General features: G+C 32.9%; 1 protein-coding gene across 1 annotated transcript; it reads left to right on the forward strand.

Moving 5' to 3' along the window:
* The first annotated feature begins 288 nt into the window (after positions 1 to 288).
* Positions 289 to 12256, forward strand: LOC132550097 (coiled-coil domain-containing protein 105-like). Its single transcript, XM_060214111.1, has 6 exons — positions 289 to 774; positions 8475 to 8579; positions 9069 to 9452; positions 10277 to 10372; positions 10775 to 10888; positions 11420 to 12256. Exons 1-6 carry the CDS (start codon positions 400 to 402, stop codon positions 11603 to 11605), a joined length of 1260 nt encoding a protein of 419 aa, XP_060070094.1. The 5' UTR covers positions 289 to 399; the 3' UTR covers positions 11606 to 12256.
* The last annotated feature ends 1107 nt before the right edge of the window (positions 12257 to 13363 follow it).

The following is a 13363-nucleotide window of genomic DNA, read 5'->3' on the forward strand; positions in this document are numbered from 1 at the left end:
TCACATTCCAGTAATGACCTTGTTTCGTTTTACCTTACCCTGTGATCAATCGATAATTACAGGTATACTTTATGTTTTGATCATTCATAGTAAATGTTATTATTTGATAAATACTTATATATTTTAAAATTAATCATGGTAGTGAGATTGTTGACATTAGATGCTTATAATTTGAACAAAATTATTGCCAATGAGAAAGAAATAGGTAAACCGGAAGCACACGGACGACGGAAGTGGTCCGCGAAGCTCCGTTTCCATGAGCAACGTCACACAGAGAACGACGCCAGTCTTGGGTTTGTAGAATTTGTCAATAATCACCAACACGTAACGGGATACAGGGAGCAGTTGGGTTCTGACAGCCATTGTTTGTGTACGGAGCGAGGTGTTTAAGCCACAAACATGCTGGGAACTAAAGCAGCAACCACCATAGGACCTGAATCATGGAGAAACAATACGTTGAAAGGGATAAAAATATCTCAAACAATCGTTCAAAAGAGTGACAAAAGTTGTGATGTTGGAAGGGCATTAGACCCTCTCCCTCATCTTCGGGATACAGTTGCTCAGTTGAGCAACGATGAAATTCACAGATATACAAGAGAAGTTAGAATTGTGGTAGCCAGGCTTAGGGAGAGTCTTTTGGACACAAATGAAGAAATTAAAGCTCTCTCGAGAGGAAAAGAGGCACTTGAAAAATCCTTGGAGCACACCAGAAAAGATATCAGATTGAACAAAGACAGTCAAGATATTAGAGTATCCAGACCTTCAAAGGAAAGGGTATGTTGATGAACTGTGCTGCTGCTTAATGTTACATTAGAATATGCATCTGTCCATTTATTGTTCATAGGTCTGCTTTACAGTTTATACTGTAGCTTATGTATGCTAATTCCATTGAGAGCTGTCTGACAGCTGACTAACATTCAATTCAAAGAAGTAACCTTGCTTTTGTCAGATATGCTTGTCGCTAGGTTAAAAAAAATCATTTTATTGTGTCAAAACATTGTCTATTACATGCAAATGTATACCAGAGTTAGCACCATATTTTCCTCAGCTTATTTTGACATTATATCTAGTTTGGTCATCTGTCTGCCAAAGTGTCTAATATCTTGTGTTAATGGAGGAAACTAGATAATATTTTATCAGGCTTACTGTTTACTTAAAATGATACTCGTTTGGAGTTAGGTTCTGGATTCGAAATCCTGCCAGCTTGGTTTTGTTGTTTTCTGCTGAGATTTTCTGGCTTTTGTGGGGATTTGAACCAGCATCCCTGAAACCAGAGACCAGCAAAAACTAAAAACATTTTTTTGCTCCTAGCAAGAAAGGGTCAATAATATTTCAAAATTTACCTTGGAAGAGTCTGTTGTATAACTTTGCAATATAGACTGATGATTTTTAATATTACTTGGACTTGGGAATATAGCATTCCAAAGAATGTTTCCACAATACTGCTACCATTTTGGTAACTCATTAAAAAAAATGGGTATTTTGGCAGTCTATCTTTGCAACCAGGAGCAACTCAGCCTCATTCTTTATAAAAGCCTTAAGTTTTAAAGTGAAATGATCATTGATATCACAAAGAAAAAGAAACCCAATATTGTGTAAGAACTTGGGAAAACAGCCATTAAAGAAGACATGGTATATGAATGTGTTCGTTATCATAAGCTATCTTAGGACTCACTAGTACCATTCATATTTACAATCAGTTACAAATATTTCCTGAAATTTACTGTATATGGGTCAGTTTGACATGTTGTACCATAATAAGAAATTGTACACTTGACTTCTGCAGTATGATGTAGAAGTTTCTTTCCAAATTCAAGATAAAATGAAAATATAAACCCTGTTAAAAGCTACTAATTAATTTCCTGTTGGTTTATACCTAATGATGTTAAATTCAGTCTTCAAAATAAAATGTTGTTCTTACAAAGGTGAGCCTTAAGTTCAGTGTTACCAATATGTAATAGGCCCTTGATTGATAATGTCACTCAGTTGCTGGACAAGGTAATGTAATTTTGTGTTTGATTGAGAGACAGTATAACCTGACTTTCTGGTGCAAACATGTGTCGTCAATACAAGTGACAAATGTTCCCTTCCTTGATGGGGCTCTATTGAATGTTATGTATCCATCTTTGATTCCTTCATGAAGACAACCAAGCCAAAGTTATACAAAATTATATGTAAAAGTTGGGTTGCCATGATTGGTACAAGTAAATATCATTAGTTAGTTTTTAGGTGACAATCAGCATCCTCATGCAGAAGCCATTTAAGTGTGTATAAATTTGGAGCGAAGTAGGTTTCATTGACCCATTCACAAATTAATCACAACCCTGATGTTTGAATGTTACAGTAGTTCTATTGATCTGCATGTAATGAATCATTTTCATGTTCATATATATATAATATTTATACGGTCAGACTTTGTACCTGTAACAAACCCCTTTACCAGTGGACCCAGCCATATGAAACTTTCAAAGCCTTTATTTAATATTGTATTCACCGTTAATTGAAGGGTAAAGGTTTTTAAGTGTAAACAATTACAACTGTTCCATTGTACTTTTGTCACCTTTTGTAACACAAACTATAACAAATATTAATAGGTCCATTTGGAACTGTATTTGTGAAAAATCCATTACCAGTTTAATGAAAAATAAATTATCATAGTCAAAGAAAGGATGCAGTCCTTTGTTCAGCTTTTGGTATATAGATTAGAAAATCTTGATTTCACAGTAAAGGTAAACAGTTTTAAATTAATTTTATTTATAAGATATATACAAACATCCAAATTTCTTTTTACTGTGGTATATTATTGTAAAGAAAAAATACATAATGGAGCTAATTATGTAATGAAGCTACTTTGTATATATTTTATTGTATTATAAATATGTTCCAAATTCATTAATTGGAAAATCAATGTTTGTTCTAGAGATTGCCATATCATATTGTTTCCATAATAATATTAGTAATAAATGCAGACATTGGAAAGGGGTGCAGTTTTACTTTCATTGGTCAAATAGGTACCATCAAATTAATCAGTTTCTCTACACATGCATGGGTACCGTTTATTTTACTCTCTTTCTTAAGTTACAATGAAAGAGAAATCTTACAAAGCTGCAAAGGAAATAAATTGATAAAGATAATCAAATGCTAATCTCTATATATCCAGTCCTTAACATCATGGATATGCTAGTGAATCTTGTGTCATTGTTCAAAAAATTGTGAATGCTTATTGTTACTGTTGTACAATAAATCTTAATGTATTTACCTGGCCAGACATGTAAATAAACACACACAAATTAATTGCTAAATATTGTTTTGCAATTGTAAGGTAATTAAAACTAATACCAAAGTCACCAAAAGTTCCACACATTAGAGAATACATGAAGACTAATTGGCCAATTTTATATGTGAATAAAATACTTTTCTATTAGCATATGGCCTGATTACAAGAAAAGAAAAAAATTATTAAGTTTTCCTTATAATCATCAAAAATTATGTTTTATTATAATACCAGATTTAGTCATTTGTTTGAAAGCTATTGTATGCTAGGAATTTTAGTTATATGGCATAGCTAAGTGTGTACGGCCATTTACAGTATAGGGATCAATGCAGGTGGAACAGATCACTAGTATAAATGATTAAAATTGAATTAGGTAGATTTATTGACGTCTGTCAGGTACTGTTAACCATTTATTGTAGAGCAGAGACCATACCCACTGTAGCTTAAAACACTCCATGGTAACTATAGAAGAGCTTACGCAGAGCAAGTTTGTGTGTAAATAATTCAAGACCAAATTGTATCCAAGAATGGATTTGTGTATTATAAATCAAGGGGAATATTTGCTATTCAGGTTGATTATAATGAAGGACATGGATATATATTTGCTATTCTATGATCAAGAAAACTTTGAAATCATTATCAAATGTATATGAATTTTAAATTGGGAACTTCTTGGTCAAAGGGAGATAATTTTGAATTGTAATGCCTGTATATATCAATCATGATAACAAATAGAGAAAAAAAGAAGAAAGAAAAATAAGTTGGTTTTCTTACAATTACTTTATGCAGGGTAAGATATTATAATATATCAGCAATTGATTTACAAACATTTAGTATCATAATTGCAAGTCTACATATGCATACAACAAACATGGAAATCACATTGCAATACCTCCATCATATATATTCCATAGTAATAGTGAGTTACAAGTTATGACTTCACTTTGAAGTGTATTGATCAAGCCCACAATGGACATAATTTCCTCTATATCATGGTGGAGCTGCTATGAAAACTACATTATAAATCAAGGGAACAGAAATTAAAGAATAAAAAAATACTCCATTACATTTTCATGTTTTATGTGCCATGCAGTCATTTAGGAAGTTATGCTGCAAATTTCAATAGATTTTGCATAACGTTTGTAGCTAAGTGATCAATTTCACCAGCCTGCCTGCTGCATCATATGTAGATTTCAATATCCACTTCAATACTTAATGACTGCTAACTGTTTGCATGTGTTGATTTTTTTTTCATAGATGATTCGAACAGGTATGAATAATTTCCCACTGTCTGTTAGAAATGACATGTTATTTCAAATTGTGACCACAAGGACTTGTAGTTTTCTAGGTTTAGACACCTAAGACCACCTTTGATGATAATTAATTAATTATTTATAACAGTACTGCTTTACTTAATAAAACTTCATGAAGACAAGAGAGTATTTTAAATACTCTTTAGTCTAGATGATAATTATTATTATCTTGATAAAAATGTGTTTCACTATAACATTACATTCCATCATTGCTTGGTGGTCACCATGTTCAAATGTCTCTGAGGACCGCACCAATATGTTGTGATGAACTGAAAATCAAACTTGGCTGAATTCCCTGTTTTGTGTTTATTTAAATCCCCCTCCTGTATATCAATGATAACAAGTAAATTATTGTCTGTATAGATACCAAAGTCCAGGTTGATATAGGTACCAACCAGTTATTAAACCAAAGAAAACGAACAGAAATGAACAAGACTTAGTTAGTGTTTCTGTGACGGAAGTAAAAAGTACATACAGCATCATTACCCGTGGATACACAGCTACATCACTTGGTAACGATTGACTGGTTGTAACCAATGTAAACAAATCATCAGATGTGGCAGCTATACCTCTATGTGATGAGGCGTCCTTACAATTAATTATTAAACCTATTCCCCTATATACTTACCAATTAGTTTTTTTACCACAACTTGGCTCCAGTAAGTGAAGCTAGAACCACACTGCTATACCGGTGGCCCGAAGAGTGTCTTAATGATACATGATTTGATCAAAACAAAGACAATATCAGAGAGTGGCAGGATTACAGACTAATAGGATGTACTGCATCCCTTTCCTGGTACTTGGACATGTACCATTTCTGGTGATGAATATCTGATACATATATATGTTCAAAAACATCACAAACCAGACAAAGGAATTGTGATTATAAACTTCATAAAATTTAGAAATAGAAACACAATTTTAATATAATATAGATTTATAATCAATCTGTGGCCATATGTTTAATATAATGTTTGAAATCTAAATAGCTAAGAGGCCTCTTTTTATAATTGGATCATTGAGCTTGTTCAAATACATGACCTTGACCCATTTCCAGGTCACTGGAGGGAAACATGTCAAAACCATAAATTTACATACTATGTTCTTGTTCCGAACAGAGGACAGCCTTTGGGTCAACATTTTAGCAGTTTGTTTGTTGTATTGAGAGTCCAACATCATTCAATCACACATTCTTTATGATACTAAGGTTTGGTTTATCAAAAGCTACACATCCCATAAAACCATCTCTTTTCTTGATTCTCAAAAATCTTGGTGAAAAATCTTGCTTCACGTTCATGTAGATCAGCTATGATATCAGACTGTACCTGTCAGAATCCACTAATCAAATATAATTAGGCTGCCATTACCACCAACAGTATGGGTTGGTATGAATAATTCAAATGTATTGATTAGTTCTGGTAGCTACCTGTATTAGGACAATTACTTTTCCAATTACAAATTATTGTTAATTATAATGATGACACAAACTTTGAGAATTAATAGATTCTGTATGATTTTTTTTCTTTTATATAAGTATGTCTATAAGCAAAATTTAAACTAGATATATCCATCCTTTCATAGTGGTTATGACATTGTCTTCAGCAATATTGGCTGAGACATTATGGTATTTTAATTTACTTGCTGTGTCAGCCTTTACATGTTGGTGTGTGAATCCTGATATAGCAATTAATTCTAAAACTATCTTGCAAGAACATTTTTATTGGAGCAAAACTTCATAGTGGACTTTTGTTTTGCTGGTGTAATGTGATATGCCACTTGCATCAAAAAAATTTTAATAAAAAAAGATTATTTTTAAATGTATGCCCTACACTTTCATGAGGTTGCACCAAAATGGCATTAAATTAAGACATTTTAATTATGGTAAGCCCTTAATCTTCATGATCTGTCAGTTATATTCTCGTACAAACTTTATAATGTGGTCAATTTCTATATCAATAAACCACTGCTTCATAAATTTTGAGAAACAAAAAATTCTGATACATTGAGCTTTTTCCATCAAAGTGGGAATTGCATTTAAGCCTAGTATGATATTCTACTAACTAGTTCTTAGTTTTAGTATTTTAAATTTTACTGTAATATACAGTATTATAATACAACTTCATGACAGTTGAGTCGTTAATATGTTAAATGTATTTATACAGTTGTGTAATTTTGGTGAACAATCACATGTAAAAACAATTTTGCTGTTTTAAAAGATCAAGGCTGTTTTATGTTTACTTTTAAAAATCCATTTAAAATTCTTTTAATTATTTTGCATAAATGTAGCATCTTAATGCCAGTAATATTAGCTATATGTATACATTTCAACATCTATGTATTATGTTATATTGTACTTAAATGTGTAAGGGGTCATCATATATTTACTACTATGACAAGGCTCTAAGGCGACCTATGGTGAGATCAAATATCTTATATCAAACATCAAGTCAAATTTGTATTAATTTATATGTCATATCACAAGAGAATCATAATGTGTGATTAAATCAAGCCTTAACTTGTCCCTATAACTAAATATTAACAGAAAACAATGGAATTATGACAATGACTTATTGTAATGACAAAATTACTCGTAGACTTTATCAATATTGTCACATGCAATAGTGAGTTATTTTAGGAACTTACCAAAATGTTTGATCATTAATTGTCAGTATAATAATATATATACTAAGGTCACCATATATACAGCACAAAATGGAACTCTATTTTGTCTAGAATATATGTATTGAGATTTTATATATTTGATTGGTGTGACTTTTCTGTTGAGTAAGGTTGTCAGTCTACATGAGTGTGTCTGGAGAACTGTGCCTGGTTATAATACAAATACTTAATGAACAATAGCAACCATTCATGGTTACACACCCCAAACACCTAGGTCAAAAGTATGTGTTATTAAATACAGACCAAGCCTAGCATACAGCTCATAGCACACTACAGGTATATATGGATTAAGGTGTTTAACAAGTAAACCTATTTCAATACAACAGAGGTACAGCCATTGTTCTCAACACTGGAAATCTGGCAACATTTTAACGCTTGTTCACTTTTCTATGGCACCATGTAGAAATAACAACACAAATTTTGTGTATAGTCTGTATATAAATATACATATATACTACCATATTACAGGTATTATCTTTGCCTCTGTTATATCAAACAAACCTTTATTGTCATTCTGTGGTAAGGAGGGTCCATTGATGGTGTTGATGAAATACAATGTATGGTAGCATGACATTCTGGTGACTATCATTATTATCCGTTTGAGTTATTCTTATTTTCTGTAGTAGGAGTCTTGAGACAGAAACGTTGAAAACCAATCTCTAAGTAAATGGTGCAACCATAAACAGCGTTTCATAATCTATTGCTTCAGTGTATAGTTTCTGATGGAGCTAAATAATCAAAGAATTTTCAAATGGACAACAATTGCCTTTTTATTTTGAATCCTTGTTCTCTATGTTTATTGGTTGATGACCATCAAAGCTTGTTAAAATTGTCTCATCACTGTCAGGAAAATTATCGTTGAAGTCCAGTACATGTTTACATGATGCCATCATGATATGTCCCTAGTGTGGATAATGTACAGTTATCATGTGTTATGCTTGAGGTTCTGTACTACAGATTATTATACAATTATAACATGAAAACAAAGGCAGCATTTTTCTCTTTAATGTCATATCATTGGTAGTTTTATATACAAATGTATTTATGACCTATTTACCTTGCTGTGTAAAATGAGATTGTTTATGTTTTGTAAACAGCAAATTTACCACCATGTTAAAAAAAAAAAATTGTTATACAATTATCATTTGTCTGATTGATATGTACATGTAAATTCAATTCACACAAATGGTTAAATTTTGTTTTATCAGGAACATGATGGGGCTGATGATTTGCTCAATGCTGAGCGAGCTCATCTTTTAAACTGTAAAAAGGCACTAGAGGCACAGCTGAAATCTGTTCAACAACAACTTCAGGTAAGGGTTGTCTGCGAGCTGAAACATGTACTCTGGTAGTTAATTAATCCTAATCCAGAATAACGTCTCTTTATAGAGTACTCCTGTAGATACTGGTGGCCTTATTGAATTCCCAAATACTTCGAAATAATGTTTATAGTAACAGAAGGTTTTTATTTTTCTGTATATTTTATAAGTCAACAACTGATATTCCACTTTATCAACTGACTCTTTGTTTGAAGGCAGACTGAAATTTTACTGTAAGTAGTCAACAAAAACTAAATACTAAATTGATTTCATACATATTTTGAATCTAAACAATATCATGGTTGGTTTTTGTGTTATTTTCATATTTCTTTCAAAACTTGGTTAATGTATCAAAGTTTGTACAGACAATAACATTGTATTGATGTTATGTAAAACTATGTACATGTATTTGTATTTTCCATACTTACCTACAGTAAACTTTGATGTATAGAAGTACTGACAATTAAGCTACATTATTTATAGGTACTAGATGCTGCTCGTCGTCGCCTCTTTGCCACTCTACAGGAGCGTTCACGTGTGCTGGACCTACTGAACCATGCCCTGTCCTCCATCAGTAACACCTCAGTCAGTATGGCAGGTCCAGGGGGCCTCCACCGTAGTAAAACTTCCTTGGATGGACGTCTGTCTCGTCTGGCTCTGGCCACAACCCAGGCTGACCCTCTAGGGCCCTTCACACCTGAGGCTGATCAGGCCCTGTTGGATGCTGAAGAGGCAAGGTCCAGGAGTGGCTACCTTAGGAAAGAGCTGAAGGAAGCAATTGAAAGAACCGAGAAACTAAAGGAAGCTGCTCACAAGTCTGTCAATGATGGCATCACACAGAAACTCTCTGAGACCATCACACTGAAAGTAGGTGTTGCAATGCATGCTGTGTCACTGTAGAATAATGCCTGATTCAGCAAATTTGTATTACAAAAGAAAAATGTCATTTATATTAACTAGATGTTGATGTCTGTATTGGTAATGGAATGTCGGTTGAACCTATAAAACAACCCAAAATCTGTTTTGTTGTCAGAAAAAATTATCATTAAAATGATTTTTTCCCTTAAAAAATGATAATGTTAAGTGAACCAAAACTTGACCATGCATATCACGTTACATTTACAAAAGAATTAATAGATTTTCCAGGTGTACTTAATTGCTATTTTCATCTTCTCTTGGCCATTTTCATCTTCTTTCCATTTATTGACTGATGGGTTTCAGATTTAGCTTCTCCATTACATTGTTCTTGGTGGAAAGGTGTTGAAAATCTTATCATTGTAATTGTACCAGAATTTGAGCATTTTTATCTCAACAAGTTTCTAGACAATTGATGTCTTGATAACAAGTTTCTAGACAGTTGGTGCCTTTTCAGTAAGTTTCTACATAGTTGGAGTTATGATAATACGTCTTTAGGCAGTCTGAGTCTTGTTTAACATGTTGTTAGAATGTGGGAGTCTTTCACAGGATTTAAGGCACTTGGAGTATTGATAAACCTTAGTTTCCAGACAGTAAGTTGGAGCATGGTCTATATATGGTCGCGTCCTCGTAACTAGTTACTATTACTGCTATAGAGCTTACTTGTGACAACTAGAGGATTTTTACATCTGTATTTTATACTGCCTATAATAATAACTGATGTCATTTTGCATGTAAATACAATATTGACCATTAACACCATGTTTTTCACATAGCAACATCTGGGAGTTACTCTTGGAGAGAACAGACATGGAATCCACAGGGCTCAGCGCTGGTATGATGCTACAGAGAAGGCCAGGGGATACACACTGGTAAGTATATTGGTGTCTCACAGAACAGGTCAGGAGCTATACACTGGTAAGTATAGGGGTGTCTCACAGAACAGGTCAGGAGCTATACACTGGTACATATAGGGGTGTCTCTCAGAAAAGGTCAGGAGCTACACACTGGTAAGTATTGTTGATAAAGATTACTCTCCAAATAGTCACTGATGAAGTTGATGAACTCAGTATATGTACAGACAACATAGACATTGTCAAAATAATGAACAATATAAAAATGTTGATAGTAAGCAGACTCATCATGTAGCTAGAAACAGTGTGGCTTTGTCACTGATTTAATTGGTATTAGACACACTTATTTAAATAGTCACTAGACAATTATCAGTCATTTATGACATCACATGTATCACTGATCACTGTCTGCATCTTCAGGGACCAGTGACCAGTGCTGATTTGACCACCAGAGAGAGACTTGACCGCCCACTTGTGAGGGTGTTCCAACGACATCCTGGCACACAACTGCCAGAGGCTCAGGAGGTCATCAAGGTAAGGGACACACACACCTGTACACCAAGCTCATCAAACAAGAAATTTTACTGAGAAACATTTGAATAAAATTAAGGCATTCATATTTTCCTATGAGGACAGGAAATGTAAAACTGTGACAGAATATCTGAATGTGTTTAATGTGCATATATATCATAGAAGGTATACATAAATGATATATTACATAATGATTGAAATAAAATGGTTCATGCTCTGTCTACCTGGTAATGCAAAATAAACAAAATGTTCTATGAAATCATAAATTATAGTGGGGCTGAAATTGTTTTCTTATCAGATAATTCGTGGCTGAAAATTATTCCTGACAACTACTAATACAAAATTTAACAGTTCTCTAATATGAATTTCTGGATTAATAGTATTGGGTACCCTCACAGTCACTGATAATAAATCCTACAGGAAAATTAGTGATTTTATAGAATGCAAAATCTGGTTTAAAATTTCTATTTGTCAGTGTAGTTCAATTAGTGGGTACAACAAGCTAACCTCTTGTGTTCTGTTTGTGTTGTCTAGAATGGCGGTGGTTTGCTCCAGTCACTGACAGCTACCAGTAGGAACATAGGATTGCTCAATTTGGCTAATATCAAACTCCGTGAGGACATCAAGAGCAAAGGTGCTGCATCATCTGTAGACGCCAGCATCATACGACTCCGACGCAGGAGAGGTGATCACAGATGGACCTTAGGAGCTGCATTCTAATTCCATATACTGCATGTTTGCTGTGAACATTGAGTATTAAACAGGTTCAAGGTGTCCACGATAGGATGATATCATCAGGATAGAAACCACACCATTCTTACAGTTTATCTAGTCTGTTACCAACAGCTTCAAACAATACCTTTTTTTTATTCATAAATGAATAATTGCCAGAAATATTCTACAACTTTTTTGTGTGTTTTGTGTTCAAACTGTTCTCCAGGAATGATGCTGAATGTTGGTGTGAGTGTGAGGGAGAGAAAATGAGATTTACAAATCTAGTTGTAGAAAATGGAAAAAAAAAATTGTAGAATTTTTTTGGCTGTTGATAAGAACTGGATTGAATGATTTACAATTCTGTTTGATAATTTAGTGGATGACTTAAAACCTTGACCTTCTGTTATTAAGTATTAAAACATTTGATATATTGTTCGTGTTTTGTTATGGGTATGCCAATAGACTTGGTATATGTTGTATTCTTAGTGAAAATAAATTATTTTTAAAACTACAAAAAACATGCAAGATTGCAAAGTGTATTGATATTGTCTGACTTCCATTTATGTGGAAGCTTGCATGTTTACACACTAATTATAATATGCATCATGTATTTTTCTGAAACAATTCTGCTGATGAATAACAGCAAGCATAAGTAACTTTCTTGCACACCTTTTGAAATCGGTATATCTATTTGTGTACATCATAACATAATTATAGTACATATGTATCATGTGACATACTCAAGTTACTTTTAAAATATCTTGTTAATTTACAGGATTTTTTTCCCTTCCATCATACAAAATGTTTTTTTCCTGAAGTAAAAATTAAAACTCTTTGTATAATCTTGGTATTTAATCCAGCTTTAGTGCTGCACTTTATTTATCTCTGTCAAATGAGAATTGTGATCGTTTGTCGCTGCCCAGACTAGTTCAGTATTACATATGATTACAGTAGTTATCATCTATTGTTACATGTTATCAGTATTATATATATGCTGCAGTACTTGAGCAGTCATGACCCTGTGAAGAATCAGATCTGATTATAATCAGTATTTAACAATGAACCAGTGTGTAGAAGTATTAACATAAGTATTAGAAAAATAAACAATAATATCAGGGATTGTTTTTCAACCTGTATACATTTGATTATTGAAGCAAAAATAAGCTGATAAGTTTACATGGACATTCCAGATATTGCTCAACCAGTATTTTTTTGGATTTTATGCATTATATGCATAATACAGTATCGAAACAACATTTCTATATTACTGGCATTTTATTCATTGTTTGCAAATTATATTATACAATACAAAGTATTTGTTAATTGCTTGTTGTTACTGTAAAAAAACAAGTATTATATATTGTTCTGTTTCCATGTAAATACTATATTTATACATGATTATCATTTACATTGTGTATTATATACATTATGACCTGCTGTCCAGCTGTGATAACGTTTGTTAGTGTTTTTATTGTTGAGTTGTTATAAGCTGCTAAGAATCCTATGCATTCGTTTTTTCAACCCTTTATTTACTTGATCAGTTTTCAAAAGAATGTAATAAATTCTTGGTAAAACATTCCTTGCAGGTAGCGACCCCTAAAAACTACTCAATATTCTACTGAGGATTAATAGTAGATTGTGATAGCATGTCACCAATTTGCTGCCAAGGATACTGGCCTAAATGATCAAAAAATATATATATCAACCTGTGATGTTTATTTGTTAGTATTTTATTTCAATACATTATAGTGAGAGTCTTCTTAC

The sequence above is a fragment of the Ylistrum balloti genome, unplaced genomic scaffold, assembly GCF_031769215.1.
Source record: "Ylistrum balloti isolate Yb309-2 unplaced genomic scaffold, AGI_CSIRO_Ybal_v1 Utg370104, whole genome shotgun sequence".
Lineage (NCBI taxonomy): Eukaryota > Metazoa > Mollusca > Bivalvia > Pectinida > Pectinidae > Ylistrum > Ylistrum balloti.